Source organism: Notothenia coriiceps, unplaced genomic scaffold (genome assembly GCF_000735185.1).
Source record: "Notothenia coriiceps isolate Sejong01 unplaced genomic scaffold, NC01 NC01_scaffold00022208, whole genome shotgun sequence".
Classification (NCBI taxonomy): domain Eukaryota; kingdom Metazoa; phylum Chordata; class Actinopteri; order Perciformes; family Nototheniidae; genus Notothenia; species Notothenia coriiceps.
This window is the reverse complement of record NW_011354909.1, coordinates 41,581-51,794: the sequence shown is the minus strand read 5'-3', so window position 1 is coordinate 51,794 and position 10,214 is coordinate 41,581. Positions and strand designations below refer to the sequence as shown.

At 39.3% G+C, this 10,214-nt stretch overlaps 1 protein-coding gene across 2 annotated transcripts; it reads right to left on the bottom strand.

Moving 5' to 3' along the window:
- Positions 1-5,038: 5,038 nt before the first annotated feature.
- zfp64 (zinc finger protein 64 homolog (mouse)) lies at positions 5,039-9,836 on the bottom strand. 2 transcript variants are annotated; one of them, XM_010780834.1, is made up of 7 exons: positions 9,756-9,836; positions 8,765-8,863; positions 8,479-8,637; positions 8,241-8,387; positions 8,005-8,067; positions 7,667-7,918; positions 5,039-7,582 (listed from the first exon to the last, which is right to left on the bottom strand). In XM_010780834.1, exons 2-7 carry the CDS (start codon positions 8,784-8,786, stop codon positions 6,249-6,251), a joined length of 1,977 nt encoding a protein of 658 aa, XP_010779136.1. In that variant the 5' UTR covers positions 8,787-8,863; positions 9,756-9,836; the 3' UTR covers positions 5,039-6,248. The 2 variants fall into 2 exon arrangements, with proteins under 2 accessions (XP_010779136.1, XP_010779135.1); XM_010780833.1 differs by lacking the exon at positions 9,756-9,836 and having other exon boundaries at positions 8,765-8,963.
- Positions 9,837-10,214: the final 378 nt, after the last annotated feature.

Here is a 10,214-nt window from a genome sequence, read left to right as displayed (position 1 = left end):
CCTGTTATTCTATTGTTTCCAAAGAAAGTCAACATCCTGAACACTAAAATGCCAAATGAGTATCACATAGAAAAGGTGGCAAAGCTGTGTCTGATGTAAAGGTTGGATTAGAAACATCACTTTATGTCGTGCATGATTTGTTTAGAACAAGATAAATAACTAGAAACATAAAAGATATGAGCACCCATGAAGGTCCGTACAGTGTTTCTCAAAGCTATGCCCCTCAACGCTTAAACAAATACCACAAAAGAGGTGAGAAAGATTTTGGAAAATGTGAGCAGAAACATCACGATTTCCTAAGAAATAAGAAAATGAAACATACGACCACACAAATACAACCAGAATTTCCCCCAAAAACAACCCCCTAAAGACTTTGAGTAGGAACCTCAGTCTGTGCTGTGCATGATTTGTAAAAAAAGAAAGGGAATACATTTGAAAATTAAAGATACGACCACCCATATAGGCACATCATCATTCCCAGTTATTCTATTGATTCCAAATAAAAAGAAAAAACAACACTAATCACTTAAAGGTGGGGTAGGTCATTTTGGAGAAACCGGCTCGAGTGCGCTCGAATTTGAAAATACACAACCGGAACAAATCTGCCTCTTCCTTACAGAGCCCCTCCTCCAACACACACGAACGCTCACATGACCAATGAGGGCACGAGATAAGTTTGTGCACAGATGGAAGGCTGACAGGCAGGTAGGCCATCCAGTTACTTTAGCCGGGCCGGCTCAGATGATTGGTCGTGATTTTTACAGTACTACGGCTTCCACAGATGATGCTTTTTAATGGATTTTTTGTCAAAACACTTCAGATATTCATTGCTATCGGGATGTTAAAAGCATTCCATAGAATATAACAAGAAGTGTATCTCGAGCCGGTTTCTCAAACTTACCTACCCCACCTTTAAATGCCAAATAAACACCACCAAAAGCGTTCAGAAAATATATTTAAAAAGATACCAAGTGTGTCTAATACAATTATAATGAGCACGATTTGTTAAAATAATACAAAAATTAGAATATAATCTATACGACCGCACACAAATACCCAAAAGTGATTCTATTGAGTGACAAAGCTTTCAGAAAATGTTTTTTTTAAATCCTGAGTGTGTCTATGAGAAGATTAAGAGCAAACACATCAATTTCCAGTTGCATGATTTGCTAAACAAAGGAGCGAAAAATTGAAAATAAAAACAGATGACCACTCACAAAGGACCGTTACAATAACATTTCTCCCCAAAGTTATCCTATTGATTCCACTCTTAGTCAAACAATAGCCCAATAATTTCTTAGCAAATAATCACATTGCATTCAGAAAGGCAAATTAAAGTGTCTTTTTGTTGTGTGTAAAAAGATCAATGGGCTCTATCGTGTCGTATTTCTATCACACAGGGAGAAAGAATTGAACGGAGACAAGATAAAAGCCTCCAGTGTACCGAGAAATCAAAACTCACTTAAGATGTCAATAGTGTCACAGTGAAGCGACGCCTGCATCGGAAAACAAATCCATATCCATACTTTACCAATCAGTTAATTTCATTAGGGCATTCAATGCCTTTTACTGATGGGACAGCACATTGTGTGCAAACAAAGCAAAGGTCACAAATGTAATGTTGATGTGACAGATTGTACCGCAGTGTGACCAACTGTCTGCACTCAGTGTTTGAACCACTTATCCTGGATACCAGTGCATTTACTTAAATAGAGTACTTTTTTATATATTTGTACTCAGGGATGGGTGGTTTCAACTTTTAAAATGTAATCCGTTACAATTACAAGCTACCTGGTAAAAAAAAAAGGTAATCAGTAACCTTAGTTTAAGTGTCACAATATAAAAGTAACCGGATTACTTTCCGTTATGTTTGGACTTCAAATGCGATGCAAATAAATATCAATGCTTTTTAGATACTTAGGTGTATTTTGTGAGACATCGGAACAATTTAACATTAGAAAAGAAGAAGCCAAGATAGTTAGGATCAAAAACGTTAAATGATATGTAGAGTAGTAGTTTGAAAAATGTTGTTTTATGGATTAAAAGCAAACACAGTATTTGTTTTGATACTGCCTTAAAAATGATATTTAAAATAAAGAACAATTTTTGGGTAACTGTCAGGGAATACAGTTACCCATTTTTTGTATCCTGATTATGTAATACTAATCTTCCACACAGTATTGAGTCCAGTGACCAAATAAAATACCAAAATGCTGTTTACGTGTAGAAAATACAGATTATATAACAACCATAATAATATAATACTGTGATATAATCAATTCTGCTTGATGAGTACCTTTTATTTTGATATGAAGTACATTTAGCTCATAGTAGTTGAAATTATTCTGAAATGGACCATTAAGCAGATAGAAGTACATTTAGATACTTCTGTACTTTCACTTAAGTGACATTTTGAAGTCAAGACTATAAGTGTAATGGAGTATTTTAGGGCCGAAGGATCTGAGTACTTCTTCCAACACTATGATACTAAATTCATTTACGTTTATTTTACAGCTCTTTGACATTTTCACACTGATTTTAAGTACCTTTCAGGCTCTCGTGTTGATCAGTTTCTGATGCTCTCGGTTCATGTCCAGAAGGAACGTATCACAACTTACGATTTCTTTAAGCAGCTGTGAGTGGAAATTGCTTTTTGGAGAGACATTTATGACCCCATTCAAAGGCGGACATCTGAAACACAGGAAGGAAGGAGCTGAGAAGAAGTGCCACACAGTTTGAAGAAGTCCATTTAAAACGCCTGCCACCTTTTGTGAAAGAAAAACTTGTAAACAAGGAAATAGTTAGTGTTTTTACGGCCAAGTTAATGATTTATCTATTATGTTATTTTTTATTCAAATCTATACGGAAGACGATTAGGGTCACGTGTAAAATATTTCTTTGAGTTTTGAGATTAACTTCAATTTTTAACTTTTCTCAGAAACATTTTTTTTGACTTTTTTCTGAGAATTCTGACTTTAAACTCAGAAATTTGACTTTTATCTCTGAATTCTCATTAAAAAAAATGATGATACAATTTAATCCCAGAATTATGTATATATACAAAATAAAAATGTTGTTACTTTTTTCTCAGAATTCTTATTTTAATCTCGGAATAATAATTTAAAAAAAGGAATTCACTCTTTGTCAGATCTCCAAAAAATCTTTCACATGTGGCCCTAATCCTCTTCCGTTAATCTTGGAATAAGGTGAAACATTCAATATTCCACCCATCAATACATACACTAACTACATTAGGAATGGAATGATTTTCCCAACTCCAAATATGCTGTAGATTAGAAGAAACTCTTAACTCACCCATGTCGTCACATGTAGAGCGGGAGAGGGGGGGAGGAAATGGGCTCTCCTCCTCAAGGGTGCTCAGGATTAGGGCCTGGAAGTCTGTTAGATAATAGATCAAAGAGATACACCGGAGAGCACTTCTTGCTTTTCCCACATACATCTCATCCTCATAATAGAATCTCAGGAGCTTTTTTTAGGAATTCCACCTGAAGATCAGACGACAACACTTTGGTCCTGGAATCAAACACAGCGTTGAAAAGGGTCAGCACTGACACCCTGGATCATTAGAATATAAATGCAGGTAGTGACAATGCAAGAGCATAACTTATCCCAGTTCACATGAGAAAAAAGGTCCTCTCTATGAATAGGTTACATTTTTCTCCACCCACTTGCTTCATGTCCCTGAAAAAGTAAAGGAATTTTTACTTCAATCAGTTGAGAGTATCTTCTGTCACTGGAAGATTCAAGATGTTCTTTTTCTAAATTTAGAAATATGGTAATTTATCTTACACGTAGGATTTAAATAGATATAGAAGTCATTCTTCATTCAGTTTTCAGATGGTATTTCAGTAAAGTAAAATAGAACAATTGACAAATATTCCATAAAAAGTCCTGCATTCAAAACATTACTGAACAATATAACAGTGGCCTATGATCACTAAAGTATACAATGCTTAAAATAAAAGTACGATGTTGTATCAGAATGGGCATTTGGCTGACATTTTACATGATTACTATTAATACTACGTTTTCATGTAGGCCTAAACTGTATTCTGACGTTGAAGTTAAGCAAAAGGGAGCTAATCTTTAATATCTTTGGTACATTCATCTGCAACAGCTTATAACTTCGTATAAACTGATTATATAAATTGTATGTTAAATATTAAGAGTAAAACATTCAGGAAAATATTCCTCTAATCTTCCAAAGTTAGATGAGAATAGTCCACTCTTTGCTTCATATCGGAAAAGCTACAACCAGTAGCAGGTTAGCTTAGCTTAGACTGCTAACATGCTTTGTCCAAAGGGAAATCAGCCTACCAGCACCTCTAAAGCTTAGCAGTGAACACAAATGAACATGTGTGTAAGTTTCACTTTTCTCTACAGGCCTCAGCTTCAGATTTAACCAAAAAATATATATGAGTGATATCCATTCTCCCATCTATGTCTTGACAGGTATTTCTGAAAATGACAAACTATTCCTCTTTTATATTCAACTAGTGGCCATATCTGTCAGTAGCATTTAGGAAAAGGATCTATAATGCCAACATAAATGTAATAAAATGTAAGAAGCATTGAAAAGGTAGACATCTAGAATATAAACGGAACTGAAAAAAAGGCATCAACAGGTAAAATATACACATTTTAACATGGTTAAATGGTGGTTAACACCACACCATCGCCATGAACAGGGTATGGTCTTCATATTGTCTTGTGAAATAGGCCTACCATTTCCTTTTCCGGGAGAAGTCAGTTCCCCTTGTGCGACACAAAGCGACTGCGCAGTGAGACTTCAGATGTGCAGTCGTCCATCAAATAACTTCATCTGAGTATGTGGCCACGCTGAGTCTGCATCTGACGAGCCATTAGTGCTGAGGGACGAGAAACAAATCAATGTCATCTGTCCAGAGAGACTGTTATTCAGGTGCAGCCTTCAATCTCTGCTCATACTAAGTGCTGAAGTCTGAATGTAAAAATGGCCACAATTATAGATAGCCACAAGCAAAACAGGCACTTTATTGAAAAATCTATCAAGAGAGCAACTTGACTTTTAAACGTAAGACCTTGATTTGCCATCTGATGTTTTCTCCAAATCTACTTTATAGATTCAGAATGAAAGAGAAAAAAGACTACACATACAGAATAATTTAGAGTCAATACAACACTCAATATCAGAGTAAACTTCACTTGTAGCACTCTACTGCCACCTAGTGGACAAAGCAGAGACATCCATCAAAGACATTAATTCAAATTCAAGTTGTGTCCATTTGATTCAGGCTTTATTCTTCTTTAGATTGCCTAACATTAAACTTCGTCTTAAAAAAAACCTAATAACATTGAAATAAGGTTTAGTTATATTTCGATTACTCCAATAATTCCCCTCCAACAAAGAATGTGTGAAAGTTTGTCCAAATGAATACCAAGGTTCCCACTTACGCTAAATTGTTCCTCTGTTGATATCTGATTAAAAAATATAACTGGCTATAACTTATGCTCTAAATCCTCCCTTACATGCTGAATATGAACAGTCATAAAACCACTAACACAAATAGTCCCCCTCAATTTTGCACATTGACAGATTTAGACTGATGTTTACATATCTTAAGCTACCTATCATGTCAACTTTAAGAGAATGGATCAAACATGGTAATCATTTTAACATTTAACAACCAGCTAGCATGTGATGTGTTTAACTTGGGGGGGATTTTCACAACATTTCCACACTCATAACCAAGAGCAGACTATTTTTAATGCCCCGTTTCCATAAACTACCATTTCAAAAAGGTATATAAATATGATTCTGAACATAACATAGCCTATTCAGGTGACAATGTTATTCATTTTGGGAAGCTGTGATCAATAGTTTAAAGTTAGTTGTCAGCAAAAAGGAAAATAGGAGACCGTTATAGCGCAATAAGTTTCGGATACATTTTCTCCAGTTTTCTTCAGGACGTGTGGGAACCCTGATACACTTTTTATCCTCAGAAGTTATTCAGTGTTACACATGATGACATTTTGGATTGAACTACTGCGCTATGACAACATTTAAGTTATTCTAAAAGCTGAAATAATGAAGTCCAAAGTAAGCATTATTGTTACTTTAGTGATTGATGATAAAATAGCTAGAAACAAAAATTGTTACTGTTAATGTCCCGTGACCTAAAGAGTTCTTACTGGCAAAGAAATAGCTTATAAGCAGTTAAAGTCTTCATAGTCTTAGAAAAAACTCCTCATTGTGGGAGGCCTTCCAGCGTGTGTGTGTCCGAGTAAAGTGTGTGAGAAGAGAGCTGCTCTATAGTGCTCTGCTGAGGCTGAGCGGACACTATCATTGGGACGCCGTGGATCACAACGTTCTGTCCTCCCAGGCTGATGTTCGGCACCAGTAACGCACCCTCCTCACAGTGTAAGGCACTCTCCGCCACCTTAACTGCTGGATCACACACCAAGGTGGTTGGAGTTGTAGTCGTCACCATGGCGGGTATCCCCTCTGTCACCACGGTTACCTCGGTGCCGCCCTCCTGGATCAAAGCGTTGAGGCCCTCCAGCTCCGAGCAGGTGGTGATGAAAGTCTGCGAGCTAATGGGGTCCTGAGCGCTGAGGGCGGTGTGCAGCAGCGCCTGGTGCAGCGGGTCGTTGGTCGTCAACAGGACCGTCTGGGGCTCGAGGGTGGTCTCCGAGGGCACCCCGAGAGGTTGCATAGGCGTGAGCAAGTTGACCTGATGGATCATGGAGTTCACAACCATGTCCTGGCTCTCCGGGCTTAGAAGCACCATTTTATGCTGACTCTCCACAGCAGCTGGGATTAAGGAGTTCTCTTGACTCATAGGGTGGGATACAATGATTTTGAGCTGTGCACTGCTGTAAGGAGAGTCAAGGTGGGAGTTGCTGTGTGCCGTTGTTTCAGTTTGGGTGGGGAGCTGCAGCTGCATCACACTCTGAGCGTCTCTGTGCTGCTTCTTGTGGCTCCGCAGGGAGTCTTCCCTCACGAAGGAAGCGTCGCACGAGTCACAGCAGAAAGCTCGGGCCGCTTCCAGTTTAGCCCGGTACCTGGAGCCGATTGGATTTGGAGAATCAGCTCCAGTTTTCCCTCCTCCTCCTCCTCGAACACCTTTCCCACTGCTTCCTTTCTCAGGTTTGTCCGAGTGGCACTTCTTCTTGTGGATGACCAGGTTGCTGCGCTGCTTGGTGGCGAAGCTGCAGAAGTCACATTTAAAAGGCCGCTCCTCTGAGTGGATCCTCTCGTGGACTTTGAGTGCCCCCTTGCTGGTGCAGGAGTAAGAGCATTTGGAACACTGGATGGGCTGAATGGGCTGGTGCTCTCGCGAGTGTTGCCGCAGAGCGTTCTTGCTGGCACACTGGAAATCACAGTGGCCGCAGCGGAAGGAGTTCTCGGTGCCGTGTTTGATCTGAATGTGAGATTTCAGGTTGCCTTTCATGGCACAGCGATATTCACAAAAGTCACACTTGTAAGGTTTCTCGCCCGAGTGAATCCGGATGTGCCTCTTCAGGTCGGAGTTGATTTTGAACTTTGCATCGCACTGCTGGCACTGGAAAGGTGCATCCCCTTGGAAGGAAATACAACAAATTATTCACAATGCAGTCTAAAACAAATTCTATATCATCCATCCCACAGTTTCTGTCTACCTACCCGTGTGTGAGCGGAGGTGTACGGTGAGCTGGCTGGAGTTGCGGCTGGCGTACGGACAGATCTGGCATTTGAAAGGCCGCTCGTCATAGTGGATCCGCAGGTGCTTCTTCAAACTGCTGCTGTCTGCTGCTGCGTAGGGACAGTGTTTACATTTGTGTGGCTTCTCGCCTGTGTGTGAGCGGCTGTGCATGTTGAGTTTGTCCCGCCGGCTGAAGCGCTTGTGGCACAGCTCACATTCAAAGGGCTTCTCACCTGGATGGAGGATGGAAAATTAAATGTGTGTCAATACCAGGTTTAAGTTAAGAAAGGAGAATCACATGTGCAAGGAAATGACATACCGGTGTGGGTTTTGAGGTGCCGCTCCATGTCTTTTTGTCCATACTGCGTCTTAAAAGTGCAACCTGTAAATCAAAAGTAATAGAGTTTTTTACAAGGTGAGTGTAGCCTGTGCGTCAGTGGAAAGTTAATCTAAAAGTGTCATAAATAAATAACAGTGCAGGAAGTACTGTTTCCCCTGCTTGGCAGTCGAATAAGAAGGAATGTGTTACAGTCGTAAAGAGCAAGAGGCACCGACCTGAGAAACAGCAGCTGTGTCTCTTTGAAGTCAGGGAAGGTTTTAATTTTTTGGAAGGTGTTTTCTGTGCTTTGGTCAGGATCTTTTTGACACCTCTCATAACGCAGGTCTGGTAGGTTTCCTCGAAAACAAACTCAGCACTGGAATCTGTGGAGGAAATGAATATGACAGCAGACTGTAAAGCAAGTCTGGAAGCACATTATTGGCAACAAAACCAGATCAACATTATGTATTATACCTGTGAGAGGGGCTGCTGTAGTGATGGCTGTTGTGTCAGAGGTTGGTAAAGAGCATCCATTTCGTTTATGGGCAAGAAAAACATCGAAATTATTATACTGCTGCTTGCAGAAGCCACATATATGGATGTCTGGGCTCACCTCCACAACAACAGAATGTCCTGCAACGAAAACACAGATGCATGATATTTTAACTCTGCAACAACATGACTGCAATATTACAACGCAAAATCATGACTGGTGTAGTCTACTTTGTTAGAGGTCTTCTTCACAGCTGTTTTTATTTACCTTCGGTGTGGTATGTTGCCATTTTCGAGCTTGTTTTGCTGGAGATCAACTCATCTTCAATGCATTCACGACGTCCTCCATGATGTTAAACTGTACCGGCTAGAGTGGAGATGCAGACAGCCACTATTTGAACTTTCATCATACTTCAAAACGGATTAAATTCAGCGGTTTTGGAAATCAATGGCAAAAACAGTTTACTTCTCATCTAACAACAAAATAGGTTTTACGACATCCTACTGGGGATTTACGGCAGCGGGATAAGCATGTGTTCTGTCCGGGCTACGTCACATGATGCTTTTGCACATAATGGGGAAATCATTATTTGCCCCATGAGCAGGGAAAATAACATGATAAAAGTGGTGTTTTATATTGTTACACGATTAATTTCGTTACAATGACATGTTTTTAATAAATATATAGTTTTGCTCCTTAACTTTCTTCATGATTTTCACGTATTTATATTTGTGATTTGTAAAACATATAAAGACAATTGTAAGCCTCATGTTTTCCACGTTGTATTTATGCCTATGCACATAAGCTGGATTCTGGTTGTCCTCATTATGAAAAAAAAGCATGCAAATGTATCCAATTCTTAGTTATATAAACAATTAAATCATGGAAGTAGGATATGTACAATTCTATTTACGAGTACCTGAACGCAGCATTGCCATTGTTGTGATAATTCGGGTTTAGCCGAAGTGTCACTTTAGTCCTGAAAATATTATTTCATTTTTCCAAAGAAGTACAGGAGACATACTTATATAAATCTTCAACATGTAAACAACATTTTGCTCGGAGTGAGAGACATTTGACAGTCTTTTCTGGCCATTGCAGGGTTTCTTCGTTTCTAAAAAGCCTGCAAGTTACCTTTAAGTTTACGTTACTGCCACCTGTCGTATTGGAAGTCGAATGAAAAAAGGCCCACAACGGCCTCGCTCCCATGCAAAAAAAAATTGTTTGTTGGACAATATAAATAATAGTTAATACTTACCGACCTTGTCGTAGAAGTCCAATGTTATACAACTAAATTGTTTACAGAGTAACTGCAACGTTTGCACATTTCAGTAAATAGCCTTATCCCTTGCTGTGGCACCTGCAACGACTTAAAATAATATTTCTCGTGTGAGAAGGTAAGCTTTCAATTGCTGTTAAATATACACACACACTACCATTTTTCAAGTAAGGGCAATTTACTGGGTTGTTGGGGTGAGTGAATGAGAAAGCCTCTTTTTTTTTAATGCCAGAGCAGTCTTGCTAGTGTGAATAAGCCATGAAAGTGAGTGACACACAGCTCCATTTTCAGTGGCAGGTCCTTAACTGCCTGATTGCCACTGTGAAGCTCAGGAATTTCCTTACGCTGACTTTCCTGCATGGCAAAGGCACAGGACTGATTCCTTCCCTGCTGAAACAGCAAATCCTTGAGACACACACACACACACACACACACACA

What these genes read in the sequence shown, in the direction of transcription:
- zfp64 (XM_010780834.1), bottom strand. Translation starts at nt 8,786, where the DNA reads ATGGCAACATACCACACCGAAG. An exon ending in TACAGCAGCCCCTCTCACAG is followed by an intron (nt 8,388 to 8,478) that starts GTATAATACATA and finishes TTTCCTCCACAG; the next exon opens with ATTCCAGTGCTGAGTTTGTT. An exon ending in ACACCTCCGCTCACACACGG is followed by an intron (nt 7,583 to 7,666) that starts GTAGGTAGACAG and finishes TTTCCTTCCAAG; the next exon opens with GGGATGCACCTTTCCAGTGC.